The sequence below is a fragment of the Notolepis coatsorum genome (genome assembly GCF_963971535.1).
Source record: "Notolepis coatsorum genome assembly, chromosome: 8".
NCBI classification, from domain to species: domain Eukaryota; kingdom Metazoa; phylum Chordata; class Actinopteri; order Aulopiformes; family Paralepididae; genus Notolepis; species Notolepis coatsorum.
In genome coordinates this window covers 2,828,162-2,855,329 of record NC_140172.1, presented here as the reverse complement: position 1 = coordinate 2,855,329, position 27,168 = coordinate 2,828,162, and the positions used below count along the sequence as shown (strand labels likewise).

Here is a 27,168-nt window from a genome sequence, read left to right as displayed (position 1 = left end):
TAGCATACAAGCTTTTACAAACACTAGCCTACTTACTTTTTCATCCACAACGTTTTTTCTGATCCAGATGCATAAGTCCACTTCTTTATGTTGCTCAGTTGCTGGTTTATACTTCGGTCCTAATGTTGGCGCAAAGTTTAATTTAGCCTGACTTTACTTGTTATAGCTGTACAGCTTACTTCTACTAAACAACAACTAAACTACTTCCTTGCTCTTTCAAACAGTCAAAATGGGTCCATCTGCAGGGTCGGAGGTTAGGTTTAGCTCTGGCCAATCTCAAGTTTCTCAAGTTTCTTTATTAGTTGTTATACAAAATGCTTATTTCTGTTACATTTTGTATAAAAGTATTCTGTACTTCTGTATGACAACTAATAAAGAAACTTGAGAAACTTGAGATTGGCCAGAGCTAAACCTAACCTGCAGATGGACCCGTTTTGACTTTGCAATGCAGCAATCTCTGATTGGATTTGCAAGGCTGCCAATCATATTCAACCTCCATGTATTGGATGGCAAGGGCTGTCAATCATTCAATCCTCCATTCAATGGCAAGAGTTTAACTGCACAGACCGTGCTTAGACGAAGTTAATAGCCTATTTCGATTGGCTGTTATTTATTATTTATATAACATTGGGTCACACCTGTGAAGTTTTCTTCACGAATAATTACTGCAGTCATTACTGCAGTGCAGGCCTGCTCAGAGCTGTCAATTTTGGCCATTTTTTTAAAAGAAAAAATTCACTGGAATTTTTTTTACAGATGAAAACTTTTCTAATAAAAAAATATAAAATAATAATAATAAATTTTTTGTTTTATATATATATAAATAAAATAAATGTATATATATATGTAAATTAATAATAATTATGAATTATGAGTGAATTTGTGTTTCACGTGTTGTCATAGAGAAACCTCCACTGGGCTGCATGTATGGTGGTCCTCAGGTCCTGGGCTGTTCATGGATGTAATAAAAGCCTTGAGTCCATTCTCCATTCTCTACAGCGAGGCGACATGCAGTCATGTGTTCAAGTGTATGTGCAGACAAACAAATCAACAGTTTCTTCTCACGATGAATTTTCATTAATAACTAGAGAAAAGGATGTAACCCCCCCCCCCCCGCGCCGCGGTAATGGAGACATGGACATATTTCATGCTTTTTTGCCCCGGATGTGGCTAAAGATTGCATTGTTTCAGGGAGCGAAGGCAGGCAGACGACATAATCAATTCAACCAGACAAGGATATTTACATGATAAAATGGTCAATTCGGAGGAGACGGCTCTGGACTATTACTGTAGCTGGAGAAACCAGAAGACGTTGGTGAATAAACCATCAATTCAACGGGGCGCACAGCCCCCAAAACAATCAGCTCAATGGAAAAAAATGACAACCTGAAAACCTAAAATGGACTTACAGTACATGCCTCTTCATCTGAGGAATTCCATTATTACGTACTTACTTAAGATAGAGAGCAATAATCTGTCAATGGTGTGATGTAAGGAAGGGGCCGGACTAGATAAGCACTGCTTCTTTCTGCCCCTCCTTCTCGAACCAAATTCTATGTTTTGGTTTATTTTTACTTGTAGGCCTATGTGTGAGTGTGTTTGTGTGTATGTGTGTTTGCGTATATTGTTTGTATGCAAGTGTGCATGTAGATATATGTATGTATGCATATTGTTTTTGCTTTTATCAATTAGTTGTGATTTGTTATGTGTGTTGATTCGAGATAAATACAAATCAACCAATCAATCAATCAATCAATCCTCTTCTTGCTGATTGGGAAATAAGGCGTTGACGACTTGACGCCATCCAGCCCAGTCTTTAGCGACTCTGTCTTCTTGCCTCATGTAAGATTACTGTCTCTCAGCTCTCCTTCAACTGTTCTACACCCGGGGCGGGATCCACGAAGAATGGATTGCACGGAGCAAGTTGCACCCTTACTTACTTATCACCGCGCAGATTGATTGATTGAATGAACGTTTTATTTAACAGATTGCAGAATGGGTACAATACAGTACGGCTCAATACACACACTTGTTAAGGGGATGCAGACCAGAGAAAGACTTTCGTCTTGTTTACATCAGGGTCCCCCATTTTCAATTCATAATGAAATGTAAGTAAGGGTGCAACTTGCTCCGTGCAATCCATTCTTTGTGGATCTAGCCCCAGGTGTTCTTTGGCCATCCAGGCTCTCTCTCTCCAGGTGGTGTCCATCTTAACGCTGCCTCTGGTATCCAGTCCTGCTCCATTCAAAGCGCCTTGGGTCTCCTGAAAAGCGCTATATAAATTTAAGATATTATTATTATTATTATTCTAACTGGGTGGCCTGCATTTTATTTCAAGGACCCCACTATTGCAGCCATTTTTATTTCAAGGACCACACTATTGAAGCCAGTTTTATTTCAAGGACCACACTATTGAAGCCAGTTGTATTTCAAGGACCACACTATTGAAGCCAGTTGTATTTCAAGGACCACACTATTGAAGCCAGTTGTATTTCAAGGACCCCACTATTGAAGCCATTTTTATTTCAAGGACCACACTATTGAAGCATTTTTATTTCAAGACCACACTATTGAAGCCAGTTTTATTTCAAGGACCACACTATTGAAGCCAGTTGTATTTCAAGGACCACACTATTGAAGCCAGTTGTATTTCAAGGACCCCACTATGGCAGATAGCACATACTGTATATATGTATGTCTTGTATGTCATAAATGTCTTGATGAATTGAAAATGGAGGACCCTTCATTATTTCTCTGGTCTGCATCCTCTTAGCAGTTGTGTGTATTGAGCCGTATTGTATTGTACCCATTCTGCAATCTGTTAATAAAGTTTTCAATCAATCAATCAATCAGCAGATTTTCCCCAGGGTTAGGGTTAGGGTGCTGTGGAATTCAGCTATAGAGGCTGGGTGTACAGTAAATGATTGGATTGTATTTCATGGAGTGAATGGCATGGCATGGTATGTTATCACAGAGTTGAGCCGAAACACATGACTCTGGTCTTGTCTGTCATTGATTTTCACCCCCCCCCCCCCCCCCCCCCCCACACACACACACACCCATCCCAAATCCTGCTTTTTGCTGCAGAGGTAAAAGTGCTATAAGCCTGCTCATATCTTCCTTCCCTCCTGGGTCCTGCATTGAGCCTCTGATTGAGACCAGGGAGGTACTACACACACACTGCACGCCCTAGGTTGCAAACATTTTGGGAACATTCAAAGGTGTAAACTTGCCATGGAAATAACAGAAATATATGGGAATAATGGAGGAATAAAATGGAAATATAGTGATTGTTTGCACAGGCTGTATTTACCTTATCATATGCAGACTACAGACTTGATTACATTTGTTTAGTCCCTACATTGTATTCTTTCATTAAACAATACAAATCTACATCTTCAATACAACTTTAGAATGTTTACTCTATTTGGGGCTCAGTAAAGGTGCTCCCATAGTGGAGCGGACTGTACTCAGAGCGGACTCCAAGTGTGAAGCCAAGTGTGAAGCTCCAATTTTCGAATGCGCGGACATCCGCTCCGCTCACTTGGTGTCACACAAAACGCTGCTCTGCGTCGACATCGACCTGCATTTAATGTGACGCCGATCTGCATTTTACTCCGACCACTCGCTCCGTGCCAAGAGAGAGTAGGGCAGCATCATGGTTAAATGGGTAGGATTGGTCCGGTAAAACGTTGGCAGGTAGATGACGCAAAATTTCATTTTACTATCGCTAATCGTCACCCATTCCAATTCATATACATTTGGACCATGATGTCTTTTTTCATCATCTGAAGAAACTTGAGAAGTTTATCTATATCTATCTATCTATTCTATCTATCTATCTATCTATCTATCTATCTATCTATCTATCTATCTATCTATCTATCTATCTATCTATCTATCTATCTATCTATCTATCTATCTATCTATCTATCTATCTATCTATCTATCTATCTATCTATCTATCTATCTATCTCTATATCTATATCTATCTATCTATCTATCTATCTATCTATCTATCTATCTATCTATCTATCTATCTATCTATCTATCTATCTATCTATCTATCTATCTATCTATCTATCTATCTATCTATCTATCTATCTATCTATCTCTCTATCTCTCTATCTATCTATCTATCTATCTATCTATCTATCTATCTATCTATCTATCTATCTATCTATCTATCTATCTATCTATCTATCTATCTATCTATCTATCTATCTATCTATCTATCTATCTATCTATCTATATCTATCTATATCTATATCTATCTATCTATCTATCTATCTATCTATCTATCTATCTATCTATCTATCTATCTATCTATTATCTATCTATCTATCTATCTATCTATCTATCTATCTATCTATCTATCTATCTATCTATCTATCTATCTATCTATCTATCTATGGTACATTTATATAGTTCTTGTTCCTTGTTCCAATTAGTTCCTCACATTTGCCCCATTGGGTTGGATGCCAGAGACAGAGATGGCTATGCTCTGTGTGATCCAACTTCCCCATGTATTTCAATGGTAATGAAGCTGACAGGTAGGTTGTTAAGGGCCAGATTAAGAGGTACACATACCCTTGACCACACAACCGACCAGGGGCACTACTGTACCTGTAGCTATTACATAGTCATAGATACAGTGCATAGACAATGCAGGTTTTATGACTATTACATACTTAATAATGAATTACATTTGTATTTCATTTTGCAACCAATTCCAATGGAATCCTAGTTGTTCCTGGTTTATCTCTGCAGCTAATGTCCACGTATATAAGCCGTATGTGGTTAGAATCGAACAGCAGCTTTCATTTGGGTTGCAGCTCGTTAGTCAAGCTCTGTAGCGCACTGCAGCTGAGCGTTAATACTATAAATCCCACCGCTGGTAATTTGGGGTGTGAAGCATGTTTGCATGACGTTGTCTCCTTGATAATTATTTGTCTCCTTGATAATTATTTGCCTCCTTGTTAATTCCTTTGTTTGGTCAAATTAATCCACACAAATCTCTCTGTTCCTCTCGCTCCTTTGGGGGAATTCAGCCAACGCCTCTATCGGTGGAAAAACATTGAGTGTAAAATAATGTAAAATGATGGGAAAATCTCTCTCTCTCTCTCTCTCTCTCTCCTCTCTCTCTCTCTCTCTCTCTCTCTCTCTCGTCTTTCTCTCTCTCTTTCTACAGTATATCTCCCTTTTTCTCTCTCTCATTCTCTCTTTCTACAGTATCTCTCTCTCTCTCTCTCTCTCTCTCTCTCTCTCTCTCTCTCTCTCTCTCTCTCTCTCTCTCTCTCTCTCTCTCAAATTCAAATTCAAATGGGCTTTATTGACATGGGAAACATACGTTACATTGCCAAAGCCAAACAAAAACAATCAAACAGAAAGCAAAATAAATCAGTACATACAGATGGAATTCTTGTACAGTCTTTATGGTGGTTGCTTTCCGCTGGATGTCCTTTTCTTGTCACAGCAGCTCACAAATCTTGCTGCTGTGTTTGCACATTCTTGTATTTCTCCCAGTAGGTATGGGAGTTTTGAGTTATTGTCCATGTTTTCAAAGTCTCTTTGGGTGTTTGCAATTTGTGGGAAGTATATGTCTCTGATGTCTTGGTATAGGGGGCAGGTTGTTAAGAAGTGGAGCTCGGTTTCCACCTCTTCTTGTGTGCAGTGGGTGCATAGTCTGTCTTCTCTTGGGAGCCAGGTCTGCCTATGGCGGCCTTTCTCAATGGCTAGGCTGTGCTCGCTGAGTCTGTACCTAGTCAAGGATCTTCTTAGTTTTGGGTCAGTCACGGTGCTCAGGTATTCTGCCACTGTGTACGCTCTGTTTAGGGCCAAATAGCATTTCAATTTGCTCTGGTTTTGGGTTGTTTCTTTCCAATGTGTCAGATAGTTTTCTTTTTGTTTTCTTATAATTTGATTTAGTCCAGTGTGGTTACTGTCTGGTGGTGTCTGGTGGTTCTGCTTGTGTTTGTGAGCAGAGTCCCAGAACCATCTGGCTGAGTGGGCATCTATCGAGGGTCTCTCTGTGGGTGAGGGCTATGTTGTGGAGTGTGTCTGGGTCGCTTTCTTTTAGGTGGTTGTGGAATTTGAATGCTCTTTTTTGAATTTTTATGATTAGTGGGTATCTTCCTAGTTCTGCTCTGCATGCATTATTTGGCGTTTTTCCGTTGGGTGCGGAGAATGGATTTGCAAAATTCTGCATGCAGAGTCTCAATTGGGTGTTTGTCCCATTTGGTGAAGTCTTGGTTTGCAAGTGGGCCCCAGACTTCACAACCATATATATCTCTCTCTCTCTCTCTATCTCTCTCTCCCTCCGTCTCCCATTTGAATGTCAAGTGGTTTTTATGTGCTGGAGGAGGTTTTTTGGAGTTTGTAGGGGTGGTTGTGGGTGTGTGTGTGTGTGTGTGTGTGTGTGGGTGTGTGCGTGCGAGTGTGTGTGTGGGTGTGTGTGCGGGTGAGTGTGTGGGGTGTGTGTGTGTGTTGTTTTTATGAAGATGCCGTGAGATTTTTGTGTCTCTATTGACTGTTTTTAGTTGACATGTTTTAATAAAAGAACATCAAAAGTCTCTCTCTCTCTCTCTCTCTCTCTCTCTCTCTCTCTCTCTCTCTCCTCTCTCTCCTCTCTCTCTCTCTCTCTCTCTCTCTCTCTCTCTCTCTCTCTCTCCCTCTCTCTCTCCTCTCTCTCTCTCTCATCTCTCTCTCTCTCTCTCTCTCTCTCTCTCTCTCTCTCTCTCTCTCTCTCACACACACACACAGCCATTCCCTCTTCTTCCCCTATGTATTACTGGTCCCAGTCACTCTGTTAAGGACTGCCAGTGTCGTCCATAACTCCACACCAGTGCTTGTGCCCCGTGGCACGGCGTATTGAAATGGTAATGTTACCGTCTCAATTCACTGGGCTCTCCTGGACTTATTCATGACAATTTACTAAAGCTCCGGCCGATACTGGATTTTTTGAGGCCGATTTGGGAGTAAAATAAATCTGATATTCTGTATTTGCACAAATTTTTTGCAAGGAGGATCCCTCAAACTTGTTATAAAAGAGTTGTGACAAACTTATGTACTGGAGGTGGGATAGTTTACCCATTATATTAGAATCGAATCAAATTTAATCTAATCTAATCAAATTTAATTTAATCTACTGTATAAATCTCAGCATCTCATATAGTCTGTATACACGTGCACTGTATAAATATGAGCATGTCGGTCTGTATACACGTTTATTGGTATTAGTTTCAGTCCAGTTCACATTATACTGTACGATGGTTTGTACTGGAAGTCTGTTGGGAAGGGTCAGGGTGTGTGTGTGTGTGTGTGTGTGTGTGTGTGTGTGTGTGTGTGTGTGTGTGTGTGTGTGTGTGTGTGTGTGTGTGTGTGTGTGTGTGTGTGTGTGTGTGTGTGTGTGTGTGTGTGTGTGTGTGTGTGTGTGTGTGTGTGTGTGTGTGTGTGTGTGTGTGTGTGTGTGTGTGTGTGTGTGTGTGTGTGTGTGTGTGTGTGTGTGTGTGTGTGTGTGTGCATGGTGTGTGTGTGTGTGTGTGTGTGTGTGTGTATGGTGTGTGTGTATGAAGTATTCATACTGTATGTGTAGTGTAACTATTGCAGCTCTATGTGTGTGTGTGCATGGTGTGTGTGTATGAAGTATTCATACTGTATGTGTAGTGTAACTATTGCAGCTCTATGTGTGTGTGTGCATGGTGTGTGTGTATGAAGTATTCATACTGTATGTGTAGTGTAACTATTGCAGCTCTATGTGTGTGTGTGCATGGTGTGTGTGTATGAAGTATTCATACTGTATGTGTAGTGTAACTATTGCAGCTCTATGTGTGTGTGTTGCATGGTGTGTGTGTATGAAGTATTCATACTGTATGTGTAGTGTAACTATTGCAGCTCTATGTGTGTGTGTGCATGGTGTGTGTGTATGAAGTATTCATACTGTATGTGTAGTGTAACTATTGCAGCTCTATGTGTGTGTGTGCATGGTGTGTGTGTATGAAGTATTCATACTGTATGTGTAGTGTAACTATTGCAGCTCTATGTGTGTGTGTGCATGGTGTGTGTGTATGAAGTATTCATACTGTATGTGTAGTGTAACTATTGCAGCTCTATGTGTGTGTGTGCATGGTGTGTGTGTATGAAGTATTCATACTGTATGTGTAGTGTAACTATTGCAGCTCTATGTGTGTGTGTGTATGCATGCATGGTGTGTATGTGTGTGTGTATGCGTGTGCCGTGTGTGTGTGTGCGGGCATGGTGTGTATGTGTGTGTGGTGTGTGTGTGTATGCGTGGGTGGTGTGTGGGTGGTGTGTGTGTGTGTATGTGTGCGTGGCGTGCATGTGTGTGTGTGTGTATGCATGCGTGGTGTGTGCGTGGGTGGTGTGTGTGTGCGTGGGTGGTGTGTGTGTGCGTGGTGTGTGTGTGTGTGTGCGGGGTGTGTGTGTGTGCGCGTGGTGTGAATGTGTGTGTGTATGCATGCATGGTGTGTGTGTGCGTGGTGTGTGTGTGTGTGTGTATGCATGGTGTGTGTGTGTGTGTGTGTGTGTGTGTGTGTGTGTGTGTGTGTGTGTGTGTGTGTGTGTGTGTGTGCAGGCATGGTGTGTATGTGTGTGTGGTGTGTGTGTGTGTGTATGCATGGTGTGTGGGTGGTGTGTGTGTGTGTATGCATGGTGTGTGTGTGTGTGTGTGTGTGTGTGTGTGTGTGTGTGTGTGTGTGTGTGTGTGTGTGTGTGTGCGGGCATGGTGTGTATGTGTGTGTGGTGTGTGTGTGTATGCGTGGGTGGTGTGTGGGTGGTGTGTGTGTGTGTGTGTATGCATGGTGTGTGTGTGTGTGTGTGTTTGTGTGTGTGTGTGTGTGTGTGTGTGTGTGTGTGTGTGTGTGTGTGTGTGTGTGTGTGTGTGTGAATGTGTGTGTGTGTGTGTGTGTGTGTGTGTGTGTGTGTGTGTGTGTGTGTGTGTGTGTGTGTGTGTGTGGTGTGTGTGTGTGTGTATGCATGGTGTGTGTGTGTGTGTGTGTGTGTGTGTGTGTGTGTGTGTGTTGTGTGTGTGTGTGTGTGTGTGTGTGTGTGTGTGTGTGTGTGTGTGTGTGTGTGTGTGTGAGTGAGAGGAGAGGGTAGACAGATGGGGTCAGGGAGAGGTCAGGATGGGGTCAGGGAGAGGTCAGGATCAGCAGGGTTGGAGGCTATCTGGAGTTTTACGATTAAGACGGAGAATCACGTCAATATAATGAAATCGTTTTTCAACTCACGGCTCTTTTGGCCGAAACAGACCGGATTGTGTCCGAGAACCAGGAAGATAATCCTGTTATTTACGTTACATTGTGTTTACCTCTTAGCATGCAACGTCCCACATATGGGACGTTTTTTGGACTTTTTGCAAACGGCACTTTGGCGACCCCTAGTGGCTCGGGTGTGCATATTCTGTAATACAATATACATATCGAATTGAAGGCTTATTTGTTGCCTGTCGATAGCGGCAAAATCCGACAAAATCCGTTCAGCGGTTCTCGAGTTACATGCCGGTATTTGAGGCTTGTGCAAAGTACACGGTATTGCGCAAAATACCACTCCCGACTCAGGCTGCAGTAGTTCCATCAATCTAGATCCGATCTCGAAAATGATTGTGAATCGTTGTAGCCAATGAGTGTGCCTTCCAATGATACCCCATGTGGGGATTGTGTAAATCAGGGATCTAGGTGAACAACTAAATTATTTAACAGGAAGCCAAATTAATTGAAGTCTATCAGAAAACTGTGTTTTTCTTTGTACACAGTTTACCAAAATCACTCCTAATCACTCATTTCTGAATGGATCTTTATGAAATTTCTATATGTACTACATAAGGCTTCAGGCTATCGCTCCGTCTGGATTTGCAAGCCATTCCACCTTCTGGGGAAATACTACCTCTGGACTACTAACTACTACAACTCAAGTTCAGACCTATGCTACTCTATTACGTTAGTACTAAAAGTGAATTCTCTTTCTGGAATCAGAAACTTCAGAATGTCATCTTTCAAAAGAGACCAGGCTCATGCATAAGTGCTATAAGTATAAAGTATGTTTTTTTGGTTTGCAAAAAAAGTATGCAGTCCTCAAGTTAAAGTTAAAAAATTGCCACTTTTCTGACCGCTTGATAAGAGGTTAACACTTTCAGCATGTAAGATATAGACAACATGTCTATATGATGTCCTAAAAACAAAGGGAAAAAACTTTACATTTTGTTACACATCATTTTCATTGAGCATGAATACACCACGTAAATATACCTCATGAATATCCCTCATGAATATACCACATAAATGTGTTAATATACCTCTAAAATGCACTAAAATACACTAAAATGCCTTTTTCTCATCTTTTTCCTGGAATTACTCAAAAGCACCCAAACCATACTCGATTCAAAACGGTATAAAACTGAAATGGACGGATGAAAAAACAATCTGTTTCGGGCATGTTGACTGGAAGCAACTCACCGACAGTCGACGGCGTTATTAGACCCATAGATATAATATAAGATATATTTTAAGCACTTGCAAATGTCGCAGTCTAAAACTATATCCATTGAATAAAGACCTGGCGCTGAAGGGGGATCAGTGGCGCCCCCTGCTGCTGGCGGTCAATGTGTTAATATTAAAAATATAAAAAATACAAACAAGCGTTTTGTTTCTCCTACAGTATACCGGAACGATAATAGGTTCAGCCAGACGTCTCTCCACGTAGTGTATAGCATAGCGTGGAGAGAGGTATGGATATACGTGAGACTACCGTATGACAATAAACTGACCTGCACCTCTGTCCCACAGTACTACGTGATGAGTTCAGACAGAACCCGGCTGACATCATGGTGGCCGTGGGGGAGCCGGCGGTGCTGGAGTGCCAGCCGCCCCGTGGGCATCCTGAACCCACCATCACCTGGAGGAGGGTCGGCGCCAGCCTGAACAGCAGGGACGAGCGTGTGACGGTAAGTAGGCTCGCCGAGGTAGTCTGTGATACTGCTGTTGCTCTGTGTTCAGGCATTCCACCCAGTACATGACCTGGGGAGGGGGAGGGGAGACACAGTACATGACCTGCCCACCGCCCAGGGAGACCTGTAGTGAAGAGGAGGGGGAGGGGGAGGAGAGACACAGTACATGACCTGCCCACCGCCCAGGGAGACCTGTAGTGAAGAGGAGGGGGAGGGGGAGGGGAGACACAGTACATGACCTGCCCACCGCCCAGGGAGACCTGTAGTGAAGAGGAGGGGGAGGGGGAGGGGAGACACAGTACATGACCTGCCCACCGCCCAGGGAGACCTGTAGTGAAGAGGAGGGGGAGGGGGAGGGGAGACACAGTACATGACCTGCCCACCGCCCAGGGAGACCTGTAGTGAAGAGGAGGGGGAGGGGGAGGGGAGACACAGTACATGACCTGCCCACCGCCCAGGGAGACCTGTAGTGAAGAGGAGGGGGAGGGGGAGGGGAGACACAGTACATGACCTGCCCACCGCCCAGGGAGACCTGTAGTGAAGAGGAGGGGGAGGGGGAGGGGAGACACAGTACATGACCTGCCCACCGCCCAGGGAGACCTGTAGTAAAGGGGAGGGGGAGGGGGAGGGGGAGGGGGAGGGGGAGGGGGAGGGGGAGGGGAGACATTCGAATTCATGTTTTTTTTTAATTCAGATATTCAATTCAATTCAATTCAAACCTAAAGAACGAACTAAAACGAAAACGCAACGCAAAACGCAGTGGGAGGGTCCTGCTCTGTAACTCAGGGCTCCTTGTTAGTGACCAGTGGGAGGGTCCTGCTCTGTAACTCAGGTGTTAGTGACCAGTGGGAGGGTCCTGGTCTGTAACTCAGGTGTTAGTGACCAGTGGGAGGGTCCTGGTCTGTAACTCAGGTGTTAGTGACCAGTGGGAGGGTCCTGGTCTGTAACTCAGGTGTTAGTGACCAGTGGGAGGGTCCTGCTCTGTAACTCAGGTGTTAGTGACCAGTGGGAGGGTCCTGCTCTGTAACTCAGGTGTTAGTGACCAGTGGGAGGGTCCTGGTCTGTAACTCAGGTGTTAGTGACCAGTGGGAGGGTCCTGGTCTGTAACTCAGGTGTTAGTGACCAGTGGGAGGGTCCTGCTCTGTAACTCAGGTGTTAGTGACCAGTGGGAGGGTCCTGGTCTGTCACTCAGGTGTTAGTGACCAGTGGGAGGGTCCTGGTCTGTAACTCAGGTGTTAGTGACCAGTGGGAGGGTCCTGGTCTGTAACTCAGGTGTTAGTGACCAGTGGGAGGGTCCTGGTCTGTAACTCAGGTGTTAGTGACCAGTGGGAGGGTCCTGGTCTGTAACTCAGGTGTTAGTGACCAGTGGGAGGGTCCTGGTCTGTAACTCAGGTGTTAGTGACCAGTGGGAGGGTCCTGGTCTGTAACTCAGGTGTTAGTGACCAGTGGGAGGGTCCTGGTCTGTAACTCAGGTGTTAGTGACCAGTGGGAGGGTCCTGGTCTGTAACTCAGGTGTTAGTGACCAGTGGGAGGGTCCTGGTCTGTAACTCACTATGTTGGAGCAGTGATTGAGGGAGTGGGAGTCAGGAGAACACAGTTAACCGTCATTAGCCTCCTGCCCACAGCCGTGCTCAAGGCTAATGATGTTAGTATAATGAGGCTCGCTGGCATCCAACCTCCAGACTGCTTATCCATTAATGTGGGCCTGCTTCCTCTCCTAGCTGCAGTTCAACTGGCCGCTGGTCCAAACACAAACACACCTCTGTCCCACTTAGACAAATACAAATGTCTTGACTCTAGAGCAGCGTTTCCCAAACTCCGTTTTTATTGGGTCGCCAAGAAAAAAAGAAGAAAAAAAATATTAGATTTATTTTTATTTTTAATAAAAAAGCTGTAGATGTGTTGATTCAGTTTGGCACCACATACTTATGTGAATCTGGGTTTTCTACTCTGGCATACCTGAAAAACAAATACAGAAACAGACTAAATGCTCAGCATGACCTCAGAATAGCACTTCAACTTCAACCAGCCACATACCTCTCATTAGATTTCATTGTGCCATAGATGAAATATTATACCCCTTCTAGCAGGATGTCAGGTCAGAAGAATTTTTTAATAAATCAGTACAAATTAATCAGAATGTTGCTCAATGTTGGGGTTTAAGGTTGAGGGACCGAGGGAGGGGGTAAGAAATGGAGAGTTGAAAAAGGGGTGAGAAATAGAAAGGAGAGTAGAACATGTTTGTTAATTTAAAAGTGTTACAAAATTGTATGTACATAATGTCGTGAGGTGGTGAGCAACTTAACATTACACTCTGATTATTGCTGTGATGTACTTGTATAATTAAATAAATACATTTCATATACATTTGAAATTCATGGTTTGTTGTGTTCTTTATCAGTAGTTTATAAATGTATGTTATGGCAATTCATGATGTATTTTTGATGTTTGGGTCCCGGGGAAACACCAAATTTCTCTTTTGGGTCTCGATCTGAAAAAAAGTTTGGGAACCCGTGCTCTCTGCACTTGCGTCACGTTCTTATTCAAGAGCCTAACCCTGCTTTCTTGGCCCGCTGGAGGAGGACCCAGTGTAGTTATGTTTTTATTAGAGGTGGGCATAGATAATTTTTTTTAATCTAGATTAATCTATCTGCAATCCTGGATTTAATCTAGATTAATCTAGATTAAAATGGCTAAAAAAAAAAAAAAAAAAAACTGCCGAAGGCATTCAAAATATGTGTGTTCTACCCAAATAATGACCAGAAGTAAGTCCTTACTTTTTCTTTCCTCCTTATGTTTCTCAGGCCAGGTGGCCCATTACACCATGAGCCCATCTCCCATTTCCAAAATGCATTACAGACTGTTTGAAAAAGCTGTTTTGCTATGATAATTGGTAATGAAATATCAAAATAATGTTCAATCAGATGTACTTGTGTTTAATAAGTTGTTTTATTCAGAAGTTAACACAAATAAATAATATTACCAGTACAGTACAGTATCTAGCACACTCTCAGGAGCAAAACAGAAAGAATCATTTCAAACTTGAACTATGTGACATGGCTTGAATCAACTGCTCAGTGGCCAATGGTGTCAACTGTGGTTGTACTGGGCAGCTCCCAGGTGTGAATGGAACTGTGTGAATGTGAAGCAGGGCGTTCCTGAAAAAGAGCATCTGTGCTCAGCGAACCTACCCTGGGTAAATAAAGGTAAAAAAAAAAAAATGTAAAAAAAAAAAAAAAAAAAATGTATGTGTTAATTATATTATCGCGCGATACTAGTATAGCGTTAACGCAGCACGTTAACGCCGTTAACGGCCCAGCTCTAGTTTTTATTTACTTTCACTTTTAAAAGCTCATCTGTTTTAACCCCACTCAAGCCGTGGTATTATTCGGTCACATCCAATTTTACTTTATCGAGTGAATTACGGCAAATACATCATACCTACTCTGAAATCAAAACCATGGAAATGATTGGTTTTGCGCAGGATAAGTGAAAGCTGCAGTAGAAAGTGATGCAGATGTGAGAGCTGAGTTGTGTGTGTGTGTCGCGTGCTGCTGCGTATGCATGTGTGTTCCACTTAGTTGTCCAAGTTCAGGACCAGTTTAACCTAGATTTGCTAATCTTACAAACTGTTGTGGGTGAATAATTAATTTAATCCCAATATATGTGATTAGCTTGCAAATGCATCATTATTTTAATTAATTTCACATACCTACTCTGAAATCAAAGCAGTGGAAATAATTGGTTTCGCGTGAGACCAGTGAAAGCCGAGGTAAGAGATATTTTGTGTGTGTGTGTGTGTCTCAAATATGTAATTTAAATCTGTAGAGAAAATTATATATTAATAATACTATAATAAGCCAATATCCATAAATGACATCTCCTCCATACTGTATAGCCTTCATTGTATTCATTGAGGCACCAGAGAATGAAGATAAGTGCATTTACAACAACATATTGAGCCGGTGCACAAATTGAATAGATAAACAAAATGACCAATTAAGCTAGTGACCTCAGGACAATGAACTGTCTTCTGGGTATTATTTTGTGTCCGGCCCACAAAATCATCTGTATTTTTATAATTGAGTTTGACACCCTTGCTCTATGCATGAATTAGCTCCTAGAAAAGGACTTGGCATGCATAATACCTTAGCATCAACAAATAATGAGCAGAGGATCCATGTATTTATATATTTTTGTCTTGCATGTAGAGAGAAAGTCTGAAAATAGAGTTTTTGATATGAATCATTGTTGAGGAATCCCTTTTGGTCGCCTCAAACAATAGCTTAGTTCACATTAAGGCTACAGCCCCCCCCCCCCTCTCTACTTAAGATCAAGTGTCTCCTCCTCTTCTTCAATGTCTCCTAGCTGAGAGCACTCCTCTTCCTCAGTGTCTCCTAACTGGCCAGAGGAGAGCACTCCTCTTCCTCAGTGTCTCCTAGCTGGCCAGAGGAGAGCACTCCTCTTCCTCAGTGTCTCCTAGCTGGCCAGAGGAGAGCACTCCTCTTCCTCAGTGTCTCCTAGCTGGCCAGAGGAGAGCACTCCTCTTCCTCAGTGTCTCCTAGCTGGCCACGATGAGAGCACTCCTCTTCCTCAGTGTCTCCTAGCTGGCCAGAGGAGAGCACTCCTCTTCCTCAGTGTCTCCTAGCTGGCCAGAGGAGAGCACTCCTCTTCTTCAGTGTCTCCTAGCTGGCCAGGGGAGAGCACTCCTCTTCCTCAGTGTCTCCTAGCTGGCCAGAGGAGAGCACTCCTCTTCCTCAGTGTCTCCTAGCTGGCCAGAGGAGAGCACTCCTCCTCTTCAGTGTCTCCTAGCTAGTCAGAGGTGAGCACTCCTCCTCTTCAGTGTCTCCTAGCTAGTCAGAGGTGAGCACTCCTCTTCCTCAGTGTCTCCTAGCTGGCCAGAGGAGAGCACTCCTCTTCTTCAGTGTCTCCTAGCTGAGAGCACTCCTCTTCTTCAGTGTCTCCTAGCTGAGAGCACTCCTCTTCCTCAGTGTCTCCTAGCTGGCCAGAGGAGAGCACTCCTCTTCCTCAGTGTCTCCTAGCTGGCCACGATGAGAGCACTCCTCTTCCTCAGTGTCTCCTAGCTGGCCAGAGGAGAGCACTCCTCTTCCTCAGTGTCTCCTAGCTGGCCACGATGAGAGCACTCCTCTTCCTCAGTGTCTCCTAGCTGGCCAGAGGAGAGCACTCCTCTTCTTCAGTGTCTCCTAGCTGGCCAGAGGAGAGCACTCCTCTTCCTCAGTGTCTCCTAGCTGGCCAGAGGAGAGCACTCCTCTTCTTCAGTGTCTCCTAGCTGACAGAGAGCACTCCTCTTCCTCAGTGTCTCCTAGCTGGCCAGAGGAGAGCACTCCTCTTCTTCAGTGTCTCCTAGCTGGCCAGAGGAGAGCACTCCTCTTCCTCAGTGTCTCCTAGCTGGCCAGAGGAGAGCGCTCCTCTTCTTCAGTGTCTCCCAGCTGGCCAGAGGAGAGCACTCCTCTTCCTCAGTGTCTCCTAGCTGGCCAGAGGAGAGCACTCCTCTTCTTCAGTGTCTCCTAGCTGGACAGAGGAGAGCACTCCTCTTCCTCAGTGTCTCCTAGCTGGCCAGAGGAGAGCACTCCTCTTCCTCAGTGTCTCCTAGCTGACAGAAGAGAGCACTCCTCTTCTTCAGTGTCTCCTAGCTGGCCAGGGGAGAGCACTCCTCTTCCTCAGTGTCTCCTAGCTGGCCAGGGGAGAGCACTCCTCTTCCTCAGTGTCTCCTAGCTGGCCAGGGGAGAGCACTCCTCTTCTTCAGTGTCTCCTAGCTGAGAGCACTCCTCTTCCTCAGTGTCTCCTAGCTGACCAGAGGAGAGCACTCCTCTTCCTCAGTGTCTCCTAGCTGGCCAGAGGAGAGCACTCCTCTTCCTCAGTGTCTCCTAGCTGGCCAGAGGAGAGCACTCCTCTTCCTCAGTGTCTCCTAGCTGGCCACGATGAGAGCACTCCTCTTCCTCAGTGTCTCCTAGCTGGCCACGATGAGAGCACTCCTCTTCTTCAGTGTCTCCTAGCTGGCCACGATGAGAGCACTCCTCTTCCTCAGTGTCTCCTAGCTGGCCAGAGGAGAGCACTCCTCTTCTTCAGTGTCTCCTAGCTGGCCAGAGGAGAGCACTCCTCTTCCTCAGTGTCTCCTAGCTGGCCAGGGGAGAGCACTCCTCTTCCTCAGTGTCTCCTAGCTGGCCAGAGGAGAGCACTCCTCTTCCTCAGTGTCTCCTAGCTGGCCAGAGGAGAGCACTCCTCTTCCTCAGTGTCTCCTAGCTGGCCACAGGAGAGCACTCCTCTTCCTCAGTGTCTCCTAGCTGGCCACAGGAGAGCACTCCTCTTCCTCAGTGTCTCCTAGCTGGCCAGAGGAGAGCACTCCTCTTCTTCAGTGTCTCCTAGCTAGTCAGAGGAGAGCACTCCTCTTCCTCAGTGTCTCCTAGCTGGCCAGAGGAGAGCACTCCTCTTCTTCAGTGTCTCCTAGCTGGCCAGAGGAGAGCACTCCTCTTCCTCAGTGTCTCCTAGCTGGCCAGAGGAGAGCACTCCTCTTCCTCAGTGTCTCCTAGCTGGCCAGAGGAGAGCACTCCTCTTCCTCAGTGTCTCCTAGCTGGCCAGAGGAGAGCACTCCTCTTCCTCAGTGTCTCCTAGCTGGCCAGAGGAGAGCACTCCTCTTCTTCAGTGTCTCCTAGCTGAGAGCACTCCTCTTCCTCAGTGTCTCCTAGCTGGCCAGAGGAGAGCACTCCTCTTCTTCAGTGTCTCCTAGCTGAGAGCACTCCTCTTCCTCAGTGTCTCCTAGCTGGCCAGAGCAGAGCACTCCTCTTCCTCAGTATGTCTCCTAGCTGGCCACGATGAGAGCACTCCTCTTCCTCAGTGTCTCCTAGCTGGCCACAATGAGAGCACTCCTCTTCTTCAGTGTCTCCTAGCTGGCCACAATGAGAGCACTCCTCTTCCTCAGTGTCTCCTAGCTGGCCACGATGAGAGAACTCCTCTTCCTCAGTGTCTCCTAGCTGGCCACGATGAGAGAACTCCTCTTCCTCAGTGTCTCCTAGCTGGCCACAATGAGAGCACTCCTCTTCTTCAGTGTCTCCTAGCTGGCCACAATGAGAGCACTCCTCTTCCTCAGTGTCTCCTAGCTGGCCACAATGAGAGCACTCCTCTTCCTCAGTGTCTCCTAGCTGGCCACGATGAGAGAACTCCTCTTCCTCAGTGTCTCCTAGCTGGCCACGATGAGAGAACTCCTCTTCCTCAGTGTCTCCTAGCTGGCCACGATGAGAGCACTCCTCTTCCTCAGTGTCTCCTAGCTGGCCACGATGAGAGCACTCCTCTTCCTCAGTGTCTCCTAGCTGGCCAGAGGAGAGCACTCCTCTTCCTCAGTGTCTCCTAGCTGGCCAGAGGAGAGCACTCCTCTTCCTCAGTGTCTCCTAGCTGGCCAGAGGAGAGCACTCCTCTTCTTCAGTGTCTCCTAGCTGGCCAGAGGAGAGCACTCCTCTTCCTCAGTGTCTCCTAGCTGGCCACGATGAGAGCACTCCTCTTCCTCAGTGTCTCCTAGCTGGCCAGAGGAGAGCACTCCTCTTCCTCAGTGTCTCCTAGCTGGCCACGATGAGAGCACTCCTCTTCCTCAGTGTCTCCTAGCTGGCCACGATGAGAGCACTCCTCTTCCTCAGTGTCTCCTAGCTGGCCAGGGGAGAGCACTCCTCTTCCTCAGTGTCTCCTAGCTGGCCACGATGAGAGCGCTTCTCTCAGCCAAAGCTCATATACAAAAAAAAATAAAAAATTGCATAAACACTCAAATGAAAAGTAGCCTATTACACAATTACCAAAACCTTACACTCAAGGAGCAAAACATGGGCCCAGATTTGCACCACTATAAGCACAATGTCAGCCTCACACTTTTTGCAAAACAATACACACAGTGATTTGCAAAACACTAAACACACTCGCATTACATTAGACACAGAATGTAACATTACCACACATTTGAGCCAATTGGTTAAACACAGCCATCATGCGCACAAACACATGATTGTTAATTGTACACACACCAATCAGGTTTAAGCACTATACAAATGCAGAAGGTTAGTCCACCTGTCTTCAACCAAAATGGAAGGAGAGTGAAGTACTGTACACAGAGAATGTGCAAATAATATATACAATACATTCGCCTGCGTGCGTGCGTGCATGCGTGTGTGTGTGTGTGTGCGTGCATGCGTGCGTGCGTGTGTGTGCGTGCGTGCGTGCGTGTGTGTGTGTGTGTGTGTGTGTGTGTGTGTGTGTGTGTGTGTGTGTGTGTGTGTGTGTGTGTGTGTGTGTGTGTGTGTGTGTGTGTGTGTGTGTGTGTGTGTGTGTGTGTGTGTGTGTGTTGCCAGCGGCTACAGGAGCAGGTGTGTACAGCGTGCCATGCAGAGACAGGGCAGAGTGTCTCAGAGGGGGTGTGATGGTCAGAGCAGCTGTCTGTATGAAGCCAACGAGGAGATCAGATGAAGAGGAATGAGAAAATGCACAGGCTGCGTTCTGATATGTACTTCTCTTTGTATTTCATCACTGCTTTCTAGTGATGCCTGCATCCTCAAGGGTGTTCCCCTGGAGTCCTGGGACATTTTTCATAGAGAAAATGATAGAATAGAATAGAAATACTTTAATCATCCCAGGGGAAATTTGACACTACAATGATTAAAGTATTTCTATTCTATTCTATTCTATCATATTCTCTATGAAAAATGTCCCAGGACTCCAGGGAAACCCTTTTGAGGATGCAGGCATCACTAGAAAACAGTGAGGAAATACAAAGAGAAGAAGGAATCAATTCATTCCTGCTATCAGGACTCCTCGTCCAACTCCTCGTCCAATCAACAGTCATCTCCCGCCTCGACTACTGCAACGCACTGCTCGCTGGCCTCCCGGCCACTGCCACCAAGCTTCAACTCATTCAGAACGCAGCGGCCCTCTTGATCACAAACCTACCGAAGTCGGCCCATGTCACCCCACTTCTCAGGGACCTGCACTGGCTCCCCATTGCTGCACGTATCCGCTTCAAGGCCCTCGACCTGGCATACCGTGCGGCAAAGGGAACCGCTCCTGTCTACCTCCGGTCAATGGTCTCTAACTACACACCCTCAAGACCCCTACGCTCTGCATCTTCTGGCCGCCTCAGACCCACTCCTATCCGAGCTCCGGGAGGGTCATCAAGGAGAAGCCGCCTATTCTCAGTCCTTGCCCCACAATGGTGGAACGAACTGCCCACCCCAGTTAGGACAGCCGAAACCCGTCCAATCTTTCGCGGTCGACTAAACACTTCTTCAACCATTATCTGAAATAAAAAGAAATCTAACCCTAACTAACCTTACTGTCATGCACTTGTCCTAATAAACTAACCTACACTGTAGCACTCAACACTTTGATGAACATTGTTACTCAGCTGATAGAGTTGTACCCTTCTTGATGACTTGTCGTACAGAACTTGTAAGTCGCTTTGGATAAAAGCGTTCAGCTAAATGACTAAATGACTAAATGTAAATGCTATCAGATTCAATAATGTGCCATGCGCCATAAAGGCCATGTATTATTTTGTGTTTCCTCACAGTAGTGTAGTGTTACCCACCCCTTCACTGCCACATGACAGCCGGTTAACCCTTTCACTGTGACAATACAGAAGGTTAGCCCTTTACTATCACACAATCGACGGCGATGCTCCATCATTAGCATCATTAGCTCCATGGATAGGGTTAACCTTCTGTCGTGTGGCAGTGAAAGGGTTAATGGTAACAAATTAAATGTTTGAGCAAAGTGACTGATATTGGTGTGTACAAGTGGTCGCCATGCATGTGCCTTTGTGCCCGAGTGGCAGATCTGGACATCTGTGGGGAATAGTGTGTCAAGCTAATTCATTTGATATGCATATATAAATGCACTATAGCTCAACTAATTTGATCTCACATTTATGGGTAGATTTTTCAAGTGTGTATTCTAATGCCAGAGTCAACATGCGCCGAACGAGACAATCGTAGGCTATCCATTGCCCCGTGTGTACACACTGCATAGATCAACAGCCTGATTGATTGATTGATTGATTGAAAACTTTAGTAACAGATTGCAGAATGGGTACAAAACAGTACAGCTCAATACAAACAACTGCTAAGAGGATGAATAATCTAATATAAGAGTCTAAGAGCCTAATCATCTTTAGTAAATCTATACTTTGTTGTAGCTTGTTAATTTTTTTTGTTCAAGAAATGTATCCGTGTTCCATCTTCTGTTTCTGCGGTGACATTGGACTTCAAATTACACATTTACTTTGAATGCTTGTGGGCTATTCAGCCACACAAACTGAAATAATGCAATAGATGGGTTTCCTGTTTAAGAAACACACTGTGCTTTTGCACCAATCAGCAACACCCGCCGAATCACGTGACTGAGTTGCTCTACGGCTACGCTGAGCTGCTGTGCTAAAAGAGTACCATAGGGCTCTATGGAGAAACCATGACACTCCTCTGACAAAAAGGTAGCCTAGTGTCAAATGAAAACCGTCTGGAGGCCATTTGACCAAAGCAGCATAGCTGTGTGTGTCACTCTTTCACCTGTTAGCTACAGTACATAGTTAGCAAGGGCATGTTTAGATCGCTAGCTTGGCTATCAAATGTAGATATATTGTAGTCTGCTCTGTTGCTGTGCGGTTAGACTGACTGATGTTTTCGTTTCGTTTTGAAGATGAGTTTCGCTTTTCCAGGTCGCAACGTAGCGGTAGGCGAGTCAGACATTCGTTTTGCAACCTGAGAAATTTCGTTTTGTCACCTGAGCACAGTGATGTAGTACACTGCCAAAGCAGTATGTGGCAGTAGGTGGCGAACATGAATGCAATTTTCAACCAATCAGAACTTGAATGTGCCAATACACTTCCTGCAAAGAAATGTCAACACGCCGCCATCTTTAAATGCCTCGGCTATTTAGCCAATGCAGCACTTATTTTTCAGCAAAGTGTAATAAAAGTGCAATAAATATGCCATTATAACAGTATAGCATTGTGGCTAGAAGCTAACGTTAGCCAGCCAGCACCAAACTGATGATATCGGGAGCTATCAGTAGCTAGATAACATTAGAGACAACGCCTTGTGTATTAAACAAAGGTGAATAGATGACTGGGCCATTTTGTTTAATGCTTGTTATGTTGAAAGATGAGCTCTGAGCTAACAGGGTCTGGTAGCTACGGTAGGTAGCTAACGTTAGCCAGCTGCTCATGCAATCGTTAATGCTAGCAGAATGAATGGATGTAAACTTTATTTAACATATCGCAGAATGGGTACAATACAATACGGCTCAATACAAACAATTGTTAAGGGAATGCAGACTGTTGTAGCTTGGACTGGGGTCCTTATAACAATAACTTGACAACACATGTTGTCACCGGATGTTGGTGGGGGCACGCAGATGTGGGTATCTACTGCGCATGGGCGTTGAGCAACAACGGCTCCGCGCAGATTACACGACACGTTGTCGGCGAGTTTTTGGCGTTTTTCCAAAACGGAAACACAATTTAGCGTTTTCAGTAGGGCCAAAACGTTTCCTGCCAAAACGGCATTTCTATCTAACAGGGACAGCAAACGTATTCAAAACGTATTCAAAATGAACACAAAAACACCTAGTCTAACCATGGCCTAAGTCTGACATGGTTGGGAAACAGTCTATACATACACTTTATACAGGGAGGGGGGGTTGCTTATTCTTGGGCACTCCTGTTGAATGTATGGTTGAATAAAAGAAAACTATGCTATATGTGCATTGTACAATTACATGAGAATATTAAATACTGAGGGGGGAGTTGTGATGTGTTTGATTGCATTATCATTGTGTATTTATATGTAACGGGTGTTCTTTATGTGTTGCTCTTAGCTGGCACCCGTTGTTCTTACTGCGTTGTGTTCTGGGGGGCCCCTTGGGCGAGACTGGATGAACCACAGTGAGGACGAGGAGACTTGGCTGTCGTTGGCATGAACGGCCATTTATTTCTGGTTCACCTCAATGATGCAACCTTTTGCTTTGGCGCCTCGCGCAAGCTGAACGTAGAGAAGACAACCCCTCCTAGACAGTGCAACGTCTGAATGAACCGGAAGCCCAATCGTGGGACCGCAAGTTTCTACACTGGTTAAGCTTAAGCGCTCTTTCGAAGTTGGTTATGGTTAGAGTTTGTCTTAGAGCAGGGCGATAGAACGCCTGCCCTGATTCCAAACTCTAACCTTAACCAACTTCAAAAGAGTCGCCTAAGCTTAACCAGTGATAAACTAGGCGTTAGGTAGTTTGCAGGCTGTTCGACCCGGAAATAGGCGCAGAACTTGCTGTCCCACGATTGGCGCACATGTCACATGACCTGGCCAATCAGAGCGCAAAACGGGAACCCGGAAACACGAACGCGTTGGTAAAAGCATAGACGCGAACCGGAAGGCAAAGCTCGACAGTGAACTCTTAAAGTGACGGTTCATATAATGAGTCTTTAGTATAAATAAATCATAAACACAAGTGCAAACGGTATTCATAACATTTGTTAACATAGGATTTGGTGACATTTCAATCCTACAAAATAATAAACAATGTTCATTTAACACTTGTTACAACATCTGCAGAATGGCAACCTTGCTTTGTTCCTTTGTTCACTTCAGATCCGCAGCGGCAAGCTGATGATCGCAAACACCAGGAAGAGTGACGCAGGAAAGTACATCTGTGTCTCAACCAACATGGTGGGAGAGAGGGAGAGCGAGGTCGCTGAGCTGACTGTATTAGGTAGAGTTTTCTTTTTCAATCTCTGTTTTTGTGGTTTGCATATTTCACTGTGTATATTAATATATACTATATTAACCCTTTCACTGCCACACGACAGAAGGTTAACCATTTACTATCACACAACCGACGGCGATGCTCCATCATTAGCTCCGCATCTGTTATTCAAAAAGTCAAATTCGATGGCTGTCCTACCACTTAAGGAATTCTAAAACACAAGTTGTTTGTGTGACACGTGGTTGACTCCCATGTGTGTTAGTGCTGACATGTGGATATATACAATCATCAGAGAAAAGTCACCTCACTATCGTGGACGGTGAATGGACTGCATTATATAGCGCTGTTCTAAGGTCCCTTCCCCAGGCCAGAGGTGTCAGAGCCAGGTTCCTAAAATGCCATCATCGTTGAACCCTGTTTTGATAATGACGGGCTGTGCTTTCTCTCCAGAGCGCCAGGGGTGTAAAAAGTACCCAGAAATGATACTTAAGTGAAAGTATAGGTACCGTCTCAAAATCGTACTCAAGTAAAAGTCAGAGTATCTGGCTAAAAACACACTTGAGTAAAAGTCCAAAAGTTTCTACTTTTAAATGTAGCCTACTTAAGTACTAAAAAGTTAAAGTAAAAACTTTTTTTATTCCGGGGCAATGAAATGTTCTGCTTTGTCCTCTTCATCACTCTACTATCGTTTGTGTCCGTCTTCTGTAGCTCGTCACTCTGACTGTCTGTTCTTCTGATAGCAGGTGTTTAATCAAAGATCTCCGCTTTCTAGTCTTGCACAAGGACCAATCAGCATGGGTATGGGCGGGTTCATTTTACATTGATGGGGATTAGATTGGCTGTTTTTAAATAAAGTGCGGCCGCAGGATTAATAACGCTAACGTTAGTTCGGCCAGAGAAACAAATATACTAATTAAAATGGTTGGACCTGCAATATTTGTACTTTGTACTTTGTAGGTCTGCATTTTAAATGTAAGGAGTAAAAAGTATGTTTTTTTTCTCTGTGAAATGTAATTGAGTAAAAGTACAAGTATACAAACCTAATAATACTCGAGTAAAGTACAAATCCCCAAAAAACAGTAATTAAGTATTGTAATGAAGTACAATTACTCAAGTACTTTCCACCCCTGCAGAGCGCCCACGGTTTGTCACGAGGCCCAGCAGCGTGGTGGCGCTGGCGGCAGAGAGCGTGGAGTTCCTGTGTGAGGTGCAAGGAGACCCCGTCCCCACGGTGCGCTGGAGGAAGGACGACTCCGCCCTGCTCATTGGGAGGTGAGGTTAACCCTTTCACTGCCACACTACAGAAGGTTAACCCTTTCACTACCACACTACAGAAGGTTACCCTTTCACTACCACACTACAGAATGTTAACCTTTCACTACCACACTACAGAAGGTTAACCTTTCACTACCACACTACAGAAGGTTAACCCGTTCACTACCACACTACAGAAGGTTAACCCTTTCACTACCACACTACAGAAGGTTAACCCTTTCACTACCACACTACAGACGGTTAACCTTTCACTACCACACTACAGAAGGTTAACCCTTTCACTACCACACTACAGAAGGTTAACCTTTCACTACCACACTACAGAAGGTTAACCTTTCACTACCACACTACAGACGGTTAACCTTTCACTACCACACTACAGAAGGTTAACCTTTCACTACACACTACAGAAGGTTAACCCTTTCACTACCACACTACAGACGGTTAACCCTTTCACTACCACACTACAGAAGGTTAACCCTTTCACTACCACACTACAGACGGTTAACCTTTCACTACCACACTACAGAAGGTTACCCTTTCACTACCACACTACAGACGGTTAACCTTTCACTACCACACTACAGAAGGTTAACCTTTCACTACCACACTACAGACGGTTAACCCTTTCACTACCACACTACAGAAGGTTAACCTTTCACTACCACACTACAGAAGGTTAACCTTTCACTACACACTACAGAAGGTTAACCTTTCACTACCACACTACAGAAGGTTAACCCTTTCACCACCACACTACAGAAGGTTAACCTTTCACTACCACACTACAGAAGGTTAACCTTTCACTACCACACTACAGACGGTTAACCCTTTCACTACCACACTACAGAAGGTTAACCTTTCACCACCACACTACAGAAGGTTAACCCTTTCACTACCACACTACAGAAGGTTAACCTTTCACCACCACACTACAGAAGGTTAACCCTTTCACTACCACACTACAGAAGGTTAACCTTTCACTACCACACTACAGACGGTTAACCTTTCACTACCACACTACAGAAGGTTAACCCTTCACTACCACACTACAGAAGGTTAACCTTCCACTACCACACTACAGAAGGGTAACCTTTCACTACCACACTACAGACGGTTAACCTTTCACTACCACACTACAGAAGGTTAACCTTTCACTACCACACTACAGAAGGTTAACCTTTCACTACCACACTACAGAAGGTTAACCTTTCACTACCACACTACAGAAGGTTAACCGTTCACCACCACACTACAGAAGGTTAACCCTTTCACTACCACACTACAGAAGGTTAACCTTTCACTACCACACTACAGAAGGTTAACCTTTCACTACCACACTACAGACGGTTAACCTTTCACTACCACACTACCCGAAGGTTAACCTTTCACTACCACACTACAGAAGGTTAACCCTTTCACTACCACACTACAGAAGGTTAACCCTTTCACTACCACACTACAGACGGTTAACCTTTCACTACCACACTACAGAAGGTTAACATTTCACTACCACACTACAGAAGGTTAACCTTTCACTACCACACTACACAAGGTTAACCCTTTCACTACCACACTACAGAAGGTTAACCTTTCACTACCACACTACAGACAGTTAACCTTTCACTACCACACTACAGAAGGTTAACCCTTTACTATCACACTACAGAAGGTTAACCTTTCACTACCACACTACAGAAGGTTAACCTTTCACTACCACACTACAGAAGGTTAACCCTTTACTATCACACTACAGAAGGTTAACCTTTCACTACCACACAACAGAAGGTTAACCGTCAAACAGAAAAACACAAAACACAAAACAGAATAGTCTACACATGATAGTTAAAGTGTATGACTGAGGGTAATACAGTCATTTTGCAGTGGGGACATTTTGCAGCAACATTCTTCCTGTAAGAAGTTATGTAACAGATATTTAAATTCGCCAAGAGGGACCAGTGTATCCCGTGTGACCGCGTCCACGACCGTCAAGAACCTTGGTGTTGTCCTCGACAACCAGTTGAACTTCTCTGCTCACATCGCAGCGACAACCAGAACCTGCAGATTCCTCCTGAGCAACGTCAGAAGGATCCGCCCCTTCCTGACAAAAGAAGTCACCCAACTCCTCGTCCAATCAACAGTCATCTCCCGCCTCGACTACTGCAACGCACTGCTCGCTGGCC

The 27,168-nt window shown here is 44.7% G+C and overlaps 1 protein-coding gene across 1 annotated transcript in view; it reads left to right on the top strand.

Annotated features, from left to right (window-relative positions):
- Positions 1 to 27,168, top strand: part of LOC311232908 (roundabout homolog 1-like) — a gene marked incomplete at its 3' end in the record, with an annotated part of 169,519 nt that overhangs the window by 44,077 nt on the left and 98,274 nt on the right. The window contains 1 exon segment of the mRNA XM_084319743.1: positions 10,803 to 10,960. Within this exon segment, the coding sequence (XP_084175869.1) occupies positions 10,803 to 10,960 (158 nt within the window).